The sequence below is a fragment of the Rana temporaria genome, chromosome 6, assembly GCF_905171775.1.
Source record: "Rana temporaria chromosome 6, aRanTem1.1, whole genome shotgun sequence".
Classification (NCBI taxonomy): Eukaryota; Metazoa; Chordata; class Amphibia; order Anura; family Ranidae; genus Rana; species Rana temporaria.
In genome coordinates, this window is record NC_053494.1 from 105,965,360 (window position 1) to 105,981,665 (window position 16,306).

The window sequence follows — 16,306 nt, forward strand, 5'->3', positions numbered from 1 at the left end:
GTTAGCTCTCATCCAAGTGATTTGCACAAATTGTGCCTCTGTTTCGGCTAGGCTGTACTGTGGGTTCATTCTGTGTTCCTGAGGTGTTTTTCCACCCCGGGGTGGCAGGTGGCAGCAGTGGAGTCCAGGCTAGGGTGCCTCTTGCCAGCAGCCAATCAGGAGGGGTTTTCCCTCGCGGGGCATGCTGGGGGAGGGTACTTCTGGGGCAGACGCCATGAGGCGGGAGTCTTGTGCCGGGTGTGGCATCCACCTTCAGGGTGACCACACATCACGGCTCCCCAGTCATATGGCCTACCAGGCCGGGGTGCGCGTGCCACGCAGAGTTCCTGGTTCCGGGACCATGTTGGCCCGGAGCATCTAAAGCTGTGGCGGGGATCCAGTGGTCGACTGGGTCCCCAACTCTGAGGAGATCCCAGGCAGGTGTAGCTGTTCCGGTGGGGAGTCCGTCTGAGGAGTGCCAATGAGAGGCTGGCGGTCCAACAGGGCCTAGACAATCCTCCAGGGATCCAGGTAACCGAATGCTGAGGGGTGGATGTTAGCCACCTGTCAGTCGGTAACCTAATTGAAACTACCTGAGCGAGATCCAGGCCAGAAGAAGTTTGCTGAGGAGAATAGTCTCCATAACCTAAGTTCTCAGGACAGGTCTGTGGCAGAGACCTGTTTTCTCTCCCACGGATTTCCGAAAAGTTCCGAGTGATATCCTGGCTGCCAGGTCGGTGTGAGAGGCCTGTCCAGATACTACTATAGCAGCCGTTAGCAATAATCGCAAGAGAATCTGGCAGGCTGGTCCTACGATGCAGTGGCCAGGAGCTGCTGCCATCTTCTTCCTGGATTTCTTCTGGGTTCCAAACTTCAGCTGTTTAGATTGGCTGGACAAAGATGATGTCATTCCCATGTGGGTGCAAAGCTTGGTGTATAGTGCCAACAGGCGGGGAGGAAACTTGAATGCAGAAAAGACACAGTGGGGTTAATTTACTAAGGCTGGCCATACACAATTCAAACTTCGGCCGATTCCTGCTGAACCATTAATGGGCAGGCTGAAAGTACCAAGTGGATTGATCGATCAACTTAGCACATTTAGCCTGTCCAATAACGGTTCAACAGGAACCAGCCGAGATTCAAAGTGGTATGGCTGGGCCTAGTAAATGAACCCCACTGTGTCTGTTCTGCTGTTCTGTTCAAGTTTTTTGCCCGCCTGTCGAGACTATACACCAAGCTTTGCACCCACATGGGAATGACGTTATCTCTGTCCAGCCAATCTAAACAGTTGAAGATAGGAACCCGGAAGAGACCCAGGAAGAAGATGCCAGAAGTCCTGGCCACTGCATTGTAGGAGGGGAGAAAAGTTTGCTTTAATTTTATCTAGGCAGTTGTGTGGTTGGTTCCTGAGTCAGATATCCCATTGATAAGTAACATTTAGGGGTAGATCCACAGAGCGAAATTTCCCGCGTCGTATCGTTGTTTTGAATCCTCAAAACAAGATACGACGGCTTCTGGGTTAGATCTGACAGGTGTACGTCTTCGTACACCTTCGGATGTAACATGCAATTCTTTGGCGTCCACTGGGTGGCGTTCACGTCGTTTTCCGCATCGGGTATGCAAATTAGCTATTTCCACGAACGTACGAGCAGCCGGCGCATTTTTTTACGGCGTCTCTAGTCGGCTTTTTCCGGCGTATAGTTAAAGCTGCTATTTTGACGCGTATAGTTAGACTTGCTATGTTAAGTATGGCCGTCGTTCCCGCGTTTAATTTGAATTTTTTTTTTTGCGTAAGTCGTTCGTGAATCGGAATGTACGTAAGTCACGTCTATGTTAAAAAAAATTACGTCCTTGCGACGTCATTTAGCGCAATGCACGGCGGGAAATTTAGGGACGGCACATGCGCAGTTCATTTGGCGCGGGGACGCGCTTCATTTAAATGAAACACGCCCCCTAATCGCCGATTTGAATTCCGCGCCCTTATGCCGCTTGAGATACACTACGCCGCCGTAACTTGCGGCGCGAATTCTTTGGGGATTCGAACCGGCCAAATGTAAGTTACAGCGGCGTAGCGTATCTCACATGCGCTGCGCCGAGTCTGGTGCATCTCCAGTCACCGTTTCATTTCATGTCCGATTTCAGCCCAAATTTTGGGTTGGATTCAGACGTGGAGTAGACCAACAGGGGCTTCTGTGCAATTCGCACTGGAGCCGCTGCAGAGATGTGTGAACTGCCTCCATAGAGAGATGGTCAGAATCGCCTGCTATGTGAATTGGATGCAGGGAAACCCATATCCAATTCACTATAGTGTGAACCCAGCCTGACTGCACGTTTTACACTGAGGCGACTCTAGAATTTGCATACTTTTAAAGGCTGCGACTGCAAAAAGACTGAGGAACGCTGCTCTGTGCAATAAATAAGGAGATCCTGAACTTCTCCGGAAGACATTTTTCACAGCTGGAATTCTCCAGGAAGAATGTCATACCCTTCTCTGGCCCTGCCCTAACATCTGTCGGGGGTCTTGTAAAAAAACAAAAAACTGTTCCCTCATGCGGCAGTTGGGTGCAGACCCCTGTGCAGGAACACAGCCCCCCCACATGCCAGGTGTGGGGTACCAGTGAGCAGAAGACATATTAGTGAAATGGCTGTGTCATCCTCCAGAGAAGTCCATTCCCTTGTTCATTGAATGGAGCCTTGTGCTCCTCTCTCCCATTGTACTGAAGCCCCCTCCTCCCCATCCTCCTCTCCTCCCCCCGCCATATCCTCATCCATTCCTTCTTTTCCCCACATTTTCGGGGCCCGCCTCTATCAGTGAGGTAATCAAGGCTTTATAGGCGGCAAGGCTCGTCTGGGCGCAGCAATCCCTCCACCACCAGCAGTGCTTTATAACGGTCCTCCTTTTCTCTTCATCCATCACCATGAGCGCCTCCGGTCCTCTGCAGCTCGGCCTCATTAACTGTAACAATAAGTACCTGACCGCCGAGAGCTTCGGCTTCAAAATCAATGCGTCCGCTTCCAGCCTGAAGAAGAAGCAGGTATGGACCCTGGAGCCGGTGGGCGAGGAGGCGGTGCTGCTCCGGAGCCACTTAGGCCGGTATCTGTCTGCGGACAAGGATGGCCGGGTGTTCGGGGAAGCGGAGAGCCAAGACTCGGAGTGCCGCTTCTTGGTCAGCGCTCAGGGGGACGGACGCTGGGTGCTCCAGTCTGAGGCGTACGGCCGCTACCTGGGGGGAAGTGAGGACCGGATCAGCTGCTTCTCCCCCTCCGTGTCCCCGGCTGAGAAGTGGGGCGTCCACCTGGCCATGCACCCCCAGGTCACCATCTTCTCGGTGACTCGGAAGAGGTACGCCCGTCTGGGGGCCAACGGAGAGGAGCTGTCCGTGGAGCGGGATGTGCCCTGGGGGCTGGACTCGCTCATCACCCTGATCTTCCAGGAGAACCGCTACAGCATCCAGACCCCTGACCACCGACTGCTGGCATTGGACGGCACCCTCAGAACCGAGCCTGACCCGGACACCAGGTTCACCCTGGACATTTCTGCCGGGAAGGTGGCCTTCAGGGTCAACGATGGCCGCTACCTCACCCCCTCCGGGCCCAGCGGAACCCTCAAAGCTGGCAAGAACAGCAAGGTGGGCCGAGACGAGCTCTTCGTGCTGGAGAGGAGCTGTCCTCAGGTGGTGCTCACTGCCGGCAATGGACGGAACGTGTCCACCAGACAAGGTGAGAGACCATCCTCAGAGGTCCACACCCTCACATTGTCCTCACATTGAGCACACAATACTCCGACCCTCACCGTACACTGATAGACCTCCCAGAACACTTGAGTTTCTGAATGATCAATGATTTCCATCACTTAGCTCGGGACTATTGACCACAGTGATCAGGATCATTGATTGTCGTTCTGAAACGCAGTGATCGATTATTGATCCTGATCACTGCTTTCCAGAATGACGATCAATGATCCCGATCATAGTGCTCCAGAACCATCAATGATTATGCTGTGATCATTGATTATGTTCCAGAATGACGATCAATGGTTCCAATCACTGCGTTCCAGAATGGCACTCAATGGTCCCGATCTCTGTGTTCCAGAATCTTGCATATTATGCAGTGATCAGGATCATTATTGATCCTGTTCCAGATCATCACGCTCCAGAACTATCAATGATTACGCTGTGATCAGGATCATTGATCATGTTCCAGAAGGACACTCAATGATTACAATCAGAGTTCCAGAACTATCAATGATTATGATCACTAGGTTTGGGATTATTGAACACCGTACTTGGTATAGTTATTGATCACTGCGTTCCAGAGTGATGGGCAGTGATCCCAATTGCTGCGTTCTACTTTGTCTTCAGAGACCTGACTGACTGGCCTTCCCAAATAACAATATTTTCCTTAACCAAAACCGCATTGACTGTTGAGCTAGCCATAGATGAGTAGAAAAAACTCGCTCAGTAGATCACTCATTAGATTTTTTCATACGGTTAGTGTGCTTTCTGCAACAGTCGATTTCCCTTTCATGATCGAAAAATTAGTGTGTGTGTGTGTGTGTTTCTCCCCCTTCAATCAGGATCATTCTTGGTCAGCCAAGAAAGAAAATTCTGACAAAATTCCACAGTTGTATGGCCAGTTTAAGGAAATCTGTATCAATTCATCCCAAAAGTTCAGCAACAATCAAAGCATTGGGTTCTGGACTTTTCTAGAAATGTGTATATTACACACATACACCTCAGCGGGCACTCTTTATTAAAGACCAGACTTATCCGTAAAACAAGGTAGCAGACTGAGTGCACTGCTCAGATCAGAGCCTAGGAAAATAACACATCCTTTTTTATATTATCAGGAAACATTAACGCACCTTCACTAAAAATCATCTTCAGTATTTTTAAAACTAGCTGCAGTATTATTCTTAATAACATTTCCTTATATAAACATGTTAGTGCCAATCTACAAACACTGTCACATGTAACACTGTGCTATCAATGAGTCCTGAACATGTCTGTTTTCACGCTCAGTCTTTAACCAAAAATGAATGCTCAGCTCTTTGGTAAACATTGATGTTGGCTGCGGAGTAGAATTCTGGTCATTGTGCGTAATCTACAATAATTGTATTAGTGTGTCTAAATCCAGCCTTTCTTTAAAAAATGGGTTTCATCTTATGAGGCTTACATTGTTCATCATGTGTTGTGAATTAGCTGTGACAAAGTCGGTGGCATGCTCTACTTTTCTTCGGGATACGAGTCAGTCACTAGTATTGCACTCCACGTAGAATGGAGTCTTTGTCTGATGTTCCACATAGTTGCTCCCCCACCCACAGCCCGTGAAAGAGGGCTGGTCAAAAGAAGGTACTCGGCCTCCTAGCCAATGTGAACATTTTTGTGGCTTCTGTCTCTTAGCAAGAATAGCCAAAGAAGTCTGTGCGTTTAAATCCCTCAGACCGTTACTGTGTAACAGATGTTCCACTCAGATTTCACTGAGTGTTTGCATAGAAACCTAAAGAGAACTAGTCGTGAACAGGCATGTGAAAAGAACGCCAATATTTTAGTCTTGATCAGCCAATATTTTAGTCTTGGTCAGCCAATTTCTAATATTTAGCCAATATCTGGTTTTGGGTGGGGGCAACCAAGATTTGCATGAGATCTGCTGATCACTGCCTGTTGGATTTTCCCATCTCCTGCTTTGTAACAAATCGTTCATTACCGCCTCACTAAATTAACAGCAGTTTTATCACACACTATAATCACCGCTGCTTCCTGCCTATTCTATTCATAGAAGTCAAATTTAGTAACTGTCTCATGTGAAGAGTCAGACCCTTTCTTCCTGTGGCGGCTTGCCTCCTGAAAGCTAGGCCTTTTTAGATGCAGTGCACATACGTGGCCCCTTCCATTGAGATTAGCAGACATCTCCTCTCCATGCAGCAAGACCAATTGTGTCTGGTTCTCGTGGATCTTGTAATATGTAAGGCAGCATTTGGCAGGCCGGATTTATGAATTGGGGTACAGGATAGGGGTTGTGGGGAATATATCTTCAGACCTGTAGTTGACTCCATGCCTTTACACTTTTTTTATTTGTATTGAAATAATGACCAACATATGTGCAGAGTAAACATTGATTTGAGGCATTCTGGGTGGTTGTTTTAATAGTGTGTGTGTGTGTGTGTGTGTGTGTGTGTGTGTATATAGCTAAAAATGATGTCTGGATATATGAGAAGCACAGTAATTAGAAGGGGGCTGGGTGTTGAGGATTATCATATTTGGAATGTATATGAACACTTGTTCTATACTGATAGGATAACATCTCTTCTTTCATAACACATGGCTGTGTCACAATATGCCATGAAAGTTGTCATGCAGATCATCCCCATTTCAGAAAATGCATCATCTGTAAATTTTAGATAGTCACAGATCCACCATTTTTATGTGAATGGCAGCTTGCTTGTTCACATATATTGGACAATATAGAGCACTTTCAGCAAATAGCTTCAACAAATATAAATGTTGGTTGTATTTAAAATTGGTCTTCTAAAGAACATATAAAAAAAATTGTAGATATTTAAAACTGGTATTAATGCAACATCCCTTCTAGGGAAGTGATATGACCAGAGGTGTGCCTTGAATGCAGCATACACTGCACATATGCTAGTAGTTGGGGTGTAAATGAAAACTCTGCATAAAAACATCCAATGTATGTTTGATAAAGGATTAACTGTTTGAACATTTCTAAATTAAACTTTCTTTTGTAAAATTGGTAAAATAAGTGGGTTTAGTTCTGTCTTAATATGGATTTGCTGACCTGAACAGGTATGTATACCAGCAAAACCTGAGATGTCATGGGTCCTCTTCATTACCCCAGATACGATATATTGATAAGGAGGATGGCATTTTATGACTTTCCTGCTCTGCATAATGATTTCAGGTTGGTGACACAAAATAAAGGAAAGTCAACACGACAGCCAGGGTGTTAAATCTCTGCGTCTATGGCTAAGATGTTAATGTGCCACCTACTGGACAGGTAAGTATAAGACCCCTTTCACACTAAAGCGCCAGTCGTTTTAGCGGTGCTTTTTGGCCACTAGCGGGGCACTTTAACCCCAAAGATCCTGTAGTGCGGCGCTTCCGACTTGCTTTTCAGGCACTTCAGAATGCTGCAAATATGCTGCTTGCAAGACTTTCTCTAATGTCCTGCAAGCGCACCGCCCCAGTGTGAAAGCACTTGGGTGGCATGGGAGGCAGTTTTCGGGTGCAATTTGTAGCACTAAACTGCATCAGTGTGAAAGGGCTCTTAAGTGTACCCTCACAGAGTGCTTGTGCTGTCATTTTCTCTGCTTAGATTCAGCTGTGGCTTGTTTGCTGCAGAATACATCAGAAAGGCTTGGCATCTTTGTTTGAGCCCAGGTTCACACTGGGCTGCGGGAGTGAAGCTGAACTTGCACGGCGTCAGTCCCAATTTCGGCCGCGATTACAGAGACCGCTGTGCAGGTTTCTGCATAGATATCAATGTAAATCATGGGCTGAAATGGCAAAAAGTAGTACAGAAACGACTTTTTGAAATTGGTGTGGCGCTGCAATTGATTGGGAAGGTGCAATTGCTGGTGCGTTTTGACATGTCAAATCGTCAATGTGAACCAGGGCTAAAGGGTGTGGTGATTCATCAGCAGTGGGGCTTTATTTTTGAAAGGAAAAACCCATCAGTTAGATAAAATTGACTGGAGAGTGCTGTGCTTGTGATGAGCAGTGCCCTAAAGCAGCTTCTCTGGCTCTGATCAGTCTTGTGACATCGCTTAAAGGCACACCAGCAGCTCATAGGAGTTCCCACTTGCATTCCAGCATTGGAGAAAAAAAAACAGAAGGATGGCTGTTGTGGGATCCAGGACTAAGTATAACTAAAGGCAAACCCTTTTTGCTCTGTATAGTGGAGAGCTTGGAACGTGTGTGTGTGTAGGGTTGCCACCTCATCCCTTTAAAAAGGAACACATCTGAAGTAGATAAGGTTCTGTGGCTGATTAAGGTGGTAATTAAACTCACTTGGTGCCTTATCTGCATTAAATTAGCCTCAGAATCTGTGTAATTCAGATGTGTTCCTTTTAAAGGGATGAGGTGGCAACCCTGTGTGTGTGTGTGTGTGTGTGTGGTTTTTGTTGGGAGATTCACCTTCTCTTTTTCTGTTACCATTATAAGTGAAAGTGAAAACCTACATTTTGGGGTTATTCTCAGCAAAGGAATAGTGGGGATATCTTTCAATGGGGGACACTTCCTCTTTTGGCTATGGGTTGCAGAGTGATCTGGTCAGTGGGACACATATGAGAAAAATAAACCTTACAGGGATTATAACCCTTCTTGCCTTATTAAAAATGTTTTTTCTACTTTAAGGTAAATATCTTATGTTTTATAGACTAGCATTTCATTTTTATCAGCTGGGGGGCACATTCTCTGCATAATGGAGCTAGTATAAGGTCTCAAATGTTGCTTATTTTTGACTAATGCTGGCCATACACCTATAGATTTTCTATGGTCAGATGGAAAAAGTGGAACAGACTCCTCCATCTACACTGAACTGTGTGGATGGACTCAAGCTTCCATATATTGCTATTCAGCCCCGTTGGCTCTCAATACCTGAACATTCTGATTGGGTACAGGTATTTAGTTTGAGAGCCAGCGGGGCTGACTAGCAAGCTTGAGTCAGTGGGAGATTCTTCCATCCGCACAGTTCAGCGTAGATGGAGGAATCTGTTCCACTTTTTCCATCTAACCATAGAAAATCTGCAGATAATCTAAAGGTGTATGGCTAGCATTATAAAGTGTCTTGTAACCAAGACAGCCACAGTTCTGGTATCCTTGCAACAGTGCCATCCTTCTTGGATCAATGCATTACACACATCTTCAAAGTCACATCTATGCATTTTCAATTGAAATCAATGGAAATGTGTGCAAACTTGTGTTAACGTTCCTTGTAACACATTCTCATTGAGCTTTTATAATGGATATGAAACTTTGTTAAACATATGTCAGTGTGTTCAAACACATGTTGGCATGCATTTTGATGCACTTCAGTGGTCTTCAATGGGGGGGAAAATGCATCAAGCAAAAACGCAAAGCTCTGAATCAGGGGTGTCTTGGAGTGCACCATTGTCGTCTACTTCTGAATTCCAGTTAGAAGCACTCGCAGCCAGGCTGAGCTACAGCTAGGAATCCTTCTCTTTCAAAGCTGTTGTTGGATCGGCTGCAGCAGGAAGGGACAGGTCGGGGTGAGTAACTAGGGTTATAAAGCACTTGAAGCTGCTGTTCAAACTTTGTTTAGAAAAAATTAAGTCGGCGGCTACAAATACTGTAGCTGATGACTTTAAATAAAAGGACACTCGCCTGTCCACAGGGCCATTGCTGTGCTCACCCAAATTGCTTCTTCACTGGTCTATGGGTCCACGGCATGTTTATCGTGGGCTGTGACTTCATGTGGCTTGACAACCTGTTGTGCTTTCTGAGACCTGTGACATGTCCCAGAAGATTTCGGGAAGAGAACTTTCGGTGGATCGCCAGTGTTTCAGGTATGCAGTACTTCTCTGAAGGAGGCATGTACTTTCAAGAGATTTGTTTGGTCACTTTATCCAACAGACGGGTTCATTGCAATGGACCGGACAGGTTTTGGACAACAACGAATGTCAAATGCCAGCTCTGATTTTATTCCTTTGAATGAACATAAAATCCGAAGTTTAAGATTATAGCTCATTTACATTGTGTTATTGCATTGTTTTAGTGCTCAGGTAATCACATCCTTAAAGAGCTTTCTTTTGTAATATTGATGTAGTGTCCTGCTGAGTCACCAACATCTGTCAGGCTGTATAAGCCTTAAAAGCATTTGCTTTGTAAAAAGCCATAGCTTCCTGCTCATTACTTTGTCATACCCTTGTTTGGTCATTTAAGCGCTGGATTCTTTTGTCTTGACATTTCCTGTAATACCTGTATGACTGAGTAATGGTGTTTTTTTGCATTGGTAAAATTTGTCGGATGTATTTGAAAGCTAAACTCCAGGACAACAACAAAATGCATTAAATTTATTTTTTACATCATTTTAGTGCAGCGGGTGTAAAATCAGAATTCAAACTTTTTGATGTTCGCCTGGACTTTAAGTGGTTCTAAAGTCCCAAAAAGTGTTTTTACCATATTGTATTCTCTGCATTAAGGGAAAACGAAACCCTTTTAATGGCAGCTCCCCCCCCAATCCCCCGAAACACTTGCACAACCTGTCTTCTGCAGCTCTTTTCCTATATTCACTGGAGGCCCTGACAGCAGTGGGAGCCATTGGCTGACTGCTGTCAGTCAAATCCAGTGGAGGGGGGCTGGGTTTACCCTATCCCCACTATGCGTGTCTGTGGATACACATGGCTCGCTCAGGAGCGAGCCTGCACATGTGCCCCCATAGCTCACAGCTTGCTCTTGGGACACACTCAAGAGGAGAAGCGGAGCTTGTCAGTGAGGGGATAATGCAGGGTTTGACACATTTTGCTTGGAATCTAGGAGCCAGTTAAAAAAAGTTAGGAGCCAGAAAGCCCTAGACCTCCTCTGTAACTCAAAACATGCAACCTGTAGAATTTTTTTAAACGTCGCCTATGGAGATTTTAAAGGGTAAAAGTTTGTCGCCATTCCACGAGCGGACGCAATTTTGAAGCGTGACATGTTGGTTATCAATTTACTCGGCGTAACATTATCTTTCACAATATAAAAAAAATTGGGCTATCTTTACTATTGTCTTATTTTTTAATTAAAATAAAAAACGAGCTGCACAGTGTATAACAAGTTTATTTTTAAAAAATATTTATTTTTGTTTACAACCCCTTTAAAACAGGATAATTCACTTGGAACTCCAGTTTTTGTACTTCAGGATTGCTTATCTAACTGCCTTTTAGGCTGGGTTCACACTTGTGTTGTGACAGGCATCGCATTGCTGTGCAGATCACATGCATTGTCTGTGTGATTCAAATTCAGCCATACAAACAGGCTGAAATCTCATTCGCACCAAAAAAGTGCAGGACCCTTTTTTTTTTTTGGTCTGCACTGGAATCGTATCGCTGGGGTATTCACACCTATATGCAATACGATTCCTGAACCATTTGACAGTTTGCACTACAAACTGATCTGGTTGTGTCATTTAACTTTGCATTGACACTCCCAGCCATTCGGTGCGATGCGGGAACCGGAACTGAATCGCAGCGTTTCCGGCATGACACTGGTGTGAACCGAACTTGCTGCATGAACCCTGCAGAACCAGGAGAAATGTTAAAAAAAACATTTTTATATTTGGAAAGTATTTTAGTGTTATATTTTGATTTCTTACACCTGTACAGTAATTATAGATGACCATTTCATACTACCTTTGTTTTGGAAGGGCAGGACTGTAAAAACTGCATCTATTTACATCCATTACCTCCTATCCTCATGATTTTGGGTCTGAAAGGTTCACACCACTTTGTTGTGGTAGTGTGCGCTTGAAAAGAAAGTACTGCGTCGTGTGTGGTGTGTGTTTTTTTTTTTTTTTTTTTTTTTTTTTTTTTTTTCCCTTTTCCCCAGCTCAGTTACTGTGCACGCTGGCTGATTATGCAGGCCTAAGCTTCCCCGAGCGCCTGGTCACAATTTCTTGTCGCAATTGCGACCGGGCGCCCAAATTTTGTCAAGCCCTGGGGTAATGGACCACTCTGCAACATTCTTGCACAGAACAAACTTTTAATGGGGGGGGGGGGGGGGGGACAACAAATAGGGAAAAAACAAAACAGCCTTTAGCATCACTTTATAGTGATGATAAATGCATTTTTTTTCTCCAATCGTCTTCCAGGGCAGCATACGAGAGGTGGGCTCTTCCTTCCTGCAGTTTTCTGTTGCAGGAAGGAAGTTTTTTTTTTTATTTTTTTTTTTTTTTTTTTTTTCTTACTCCGAACCCACAGGAGCTGTAAAAGTTGTATTTTTTTTCCCTCAGTCTGTTATTTCTGCAGGGCACTCTGACCAGTATCCCATTCAGCCCAGTGGGCCTTGGTAGGGCGAGCAGGAGCAGCAACCTGAGCCTAGTGCTCTGCCTGAAGTTTCGCCCCTACAGAGGGGTATACAACTATTCCCCCTCCAAAAATGCATCACATGCTATACCTGCAGATGCCACTGCTACACCGGTGTATTCCGTGAAACGGTTCCCACAGTGCACAGCATCCCACCTGTTACACACGTGGCCAGCGGAGACTGCAGGATGTTTGTGGCTGGCCCCATGAGGTGTACCAAGATGCTGCTGGAAACTCTTCTAGTCGAGGGCCATCTTGGTGAAGGCTGGAAGCCTTCTGGGCAAACACTGGAGTGTCACTTCTGGGCGGTGGTGCAAAAAATGCTCAAAGTCCTCCCTCCCTAATGGAATGCCAGAAAGGAGGATGCTGGCAGGAAGTGGCATGTGCAGGTATTTCCACCAACCTGCACAGAGTCAGCTGGGGGTGGGGCCGGAGCTGATGCATGAAGCAGTTAAAAAGGGCCCTCTAAGCAGAGTATCGTGGTGGCTGACCATGTTTGCTGCTGCTCCACCCTGCCCTGCAGATCCTGCATGCCGGGACAGCTGCAAGGTAAGCCAGAGCACTCTGGAGTCACCTCTGTCTTGAACTCACTAAAAGCCTTACACTTTGTATCTGTAAACGGCCTACCTCATCAAGGTCCTTTGTGCTTAATTGCAGGCAAAGGCCCCAAAGGGAAAAAAAGGCAACCAGCATAAACAAAATGGTGGCTAAGGAGTTGCAAGGCTTTCTGAAAGACTTGCTCAATTTCTTCAGCAATTGAAAAACTAGAGGCTCCAGCCAATCCAGTAACCCATCTACCAGCAGGGCATGCATCCCCTCAGGTAGTGAGGAAGAGGCGGATCAGCCAGAACAGGAGGCCAATTTGGATGAATCCGAACAAGAGTCCAAGGATGGCTTATGCTCAGACTCTGAGGAGGATGATCCGGCATCAGAGGGTACCCTATTCCCCTAAGAAGATATGGATAATCTTCTGAAGGCTATAGCTGACACACTGGGTATCCTGAGATCAAAAAGCTACTGCGCTTTTCCTGCAAAATGTACAAAGGGCTGCAGCCCAGGAAATGCATAAAGTTGCATGATTCGTATAGGCCCTGGTATCCATTTGCAGAGGAAGACACCAAGACTTGGGCAAAGTGCCCTGAAGTGGATACCTTCCTTCGAGAGTCTCAAATTAATCTGACTTGGCCTTTGATGCAGGTACCTTAAACGATTCCATGGAAAATAAAATGGACGCGCTATTGAAAAGGGCTTGGGTGGACTGGGAAGCAAATTTGAACCCCATTAATCTGAATGACTTAACTGCAAGAGTTACTGAAAGGAGACATGCTAGGGGAGGAGTTGGTGAGGACCATTCCCATGCTAAGCAGAGAAGCAGCTTTCCTAGCAGATGCCTTGGCCGAAAACGGTAAGAATATCTTCATGGGCCACGGTCTTGGTGAATTCAGGCAGAAAAACCCTATGGCTGAAGTCATGGGAAGGGGACATCGCACCCCAAGAACAGGTTGTGCAGCATCCCATTCACGGGAGATTTGCTGTTCGGTCCTAGACAGGACCGCAGCGAAGAACAAGGGGTTCCACCAGGCTAAAAAAGTGGGAGGGGGGGAAGGCGTCCCTTTGTCAATCCTGAAAATTTAGCAAGGGAGAATAAAAAGCCCCGGGGACAGAAAAACAAAGTCAAGGGAGACTTTTATCCTCAAGCCCCCCAACCCAAAGAAGAAAAAAACAATGACTGTCTTGCTTCAGGTGGGGGCAGACTGACCCATCATCCCTAGAGACGTCAATCCACTCCAACACTGAGGGGCGCAGATGGACTCAAGCCAACCCTGTAAGGATCACCACAGTACCCTAGAGTGGGGGGGGGGGGTGCACATTAGAGGTCGACCGATATATCGGCTGATATTTGGCGTTTTTTAATTAATCGGCATCGGCCGATCTGGGCTGTAAAAAAGCCGATTTAAACTTCAGCAGCGCGACTTGCAAAAAGCTTCTGTAATGGAAGTCAATGCAAGTTGCCTGAAGTTTCCCGTGGAAGACTTCTCTCTCCTGGGCAGCCTGACAAGTTTTGAGAAAAGATATACAATATTGCTACTTATCAATGAACTGATCTCCGTGTAGGAGAGTTCCCAGTTTAACCATTTAAAGGCTAAATCTTTTTTTGACACTTGTTGCTTACAAGTAAAAATCCTGTATTTTCTGCTAGAAAATCACTTGGAACCCCCAAACATTATAATTTTTTTTTTTTTAGCAGAGACCCTAGGAAATAAAATGGCGATTGCTTTAATGTTACACGGTATTTGCGCTGCAGTCTTTCAAACACTTTTTTTTTTTTTGGAAAAATTATATTTTTTTTCGTCTTCATTACCTGTTTTTGTGTATTAGATTTTTATTTATTATTCTCTTAATTATACATACAAGTGCACTGATTGGAGGCTTGTTGTGTTTAAATGTAAGACATTTTCTGTATTACTTGGCAGAGCAATAATGGAACTTCCGCTTTTCCGAATCCTCCCACCCCCCTCCGGTGTCACATTTGGTACCTTTTCAGGGGGGAGCAGATAACTGCGTAATCCCAGGTATTTGCTCCCTCTTCCGGGCTTAGATCACTGTGGTGACCTACACCACATCTGGCGCTTAATCCGCCCCCAGCTTTCTTTTGGGAGACGCACAGGTCCCAGAAGACAGGTGGGATCGCGCGGCTCGCGCATGCACAGTAGGGAACCAGGAAGTGAAGCTGCAAGGCTTCACTTCCTGATTCCCTTACCGAAGATGGTGGCGGCAGCACCCGAGGGAGAGATCGGCTTCGGGTACCCAGGACAGGTAAGTGTCCATATATTTATAAGTCAACAGCTGCAGTATTTGTAGCTGCTGACGTCTTATTTTTTTTCCGCAGACCATCATTCTAGCAGCGCTATTTGGCTGCTAGCGGGGCGCTTATATACCAGCTAGCGTCCGATTAAGGGGGTTAAATGCTTCCATGTAGCCCCACTGCAGAAGCGCTTTGCAGGTGTTCATCTCAATGGGCAGGAGTGGTGGAGAAGCGGTATACACCGCTCCAAAGATGCGGGGGGGGGGGGGGGGGAAATCGGCCCAACATATCGGCCCAAAAAAAATCGGCATCATAAATCGGCTATCGGCTGGCGCGATTTCTAAATATCGGCATTGGCAAGAGAAAAACACATCAGTCGACCTCTAGTGCACATAGGGCATCTCTGTACACGGGGGGGAAATGGAACTCCAGATGGTCTCAAACCTGAGAGAATTAAAAGCCGTAGAGGAAGCACTGAGAGCATTCCAACCAGCTATACAGGACAGACATCAGGATTCAGTCAGACAATGCCACAGCGGTGGCATTCCTGAACGGGCAAGGATGGACAAAATCCCAAAGGTTGATGAGCAATTCTGTCATGGGCCAGAGATAAATATCAGATCGATATTGGACATCCTCCTGAAAGGGACAGACAATGCACTGGCAGATTTTCTAAGTAAAAAAAAAAACATAAAACAGAGTGGTCCCTTAACCAAGCAACCTTCTTGTGGATCACCCAAACATGGAGTGCCCAAGGTAGATCTGTTTGCCTCAAAGGCAAATCTAAAACTGACAAATTTCTTCTTGCTGCATCCCACAGATGGCCACATTGGAGTGGATGCTTTAAGTCAAAACTGGACTTGCCAGTTGTGTTATGCATATCCTCTGACTGCTCTCTTACCTAAGGTGATCCAAAATCAGGCAAGAAAGGGCAGCACTGATGCTCATAGCACCCCACTGGCTCCAGAGAGCGTGGCTCAGTCACTTGACGAATCTCAGCCTCCAGCTGCACCTGATACTGCCAGACCTACTGGACCTCCTATCACAAGGGCTAGTCAACCACCCGAACCACACTTGCAAAATTTTTTTATTTTTCTTTCCCCATAAACTTCAGAATTTTTAAATAAAGAACTGTGAAGCAAAGTAAGGGTCTGTCCATCTGCAGACCCCCAATTGCTAGGGATGCACTCGCCATTGCCATTGGTGCAGCCTTGGAGGGGGCAGGACAAGCGCCAAAAGATATCCTACAGGAGAATCTCCTGTTTACACAGTGGCCTCTTTTGAGAGTCCTGCCTCCTTTTGATGGACAGAACAGTCGTCCAATGGTAGCGCTGGAGAAGGGACTTCCTATTACAGAGGCTGCCATGTAAACGGGAAATGCTACTCCTGTGCACAGCACTCGTCCTGCCTTCTCACTCCGAGGCAGCCAGCCTATATCTTTTGTGACCCCCGACGCTGGGAAATCGTTGGGGGGGCCA

The 16,306-nt window shown here is 46.1% G+C and overlaps 1 protein-coding gene across 1 annotated transcript in view; it reads left to right on the forward strand.

Annotated features, from left to right (window-relative positions):
* Positions 1-2,777: 2,777 nt before the first annotated feature.
* Positions 2,778-16,306, forward strand: part of FSCN1 (fascin actin-bundling protein 1) — a 60,720-nt gene continuing 47,191 nt past the window's right edge. Inside the window, exon 1 of the mRNA XM_040357116.1 lies at positions 2,778-3,699. Within this exon, the coding sequence (XP_040213050.1) occupies positions 2,898-3,699 (802 nt within the window). The 5' untranslated portion in view covers positions 2,778-2,897. The remainder of the gene's footprint in view (positions 3,700-16,306) is intronic.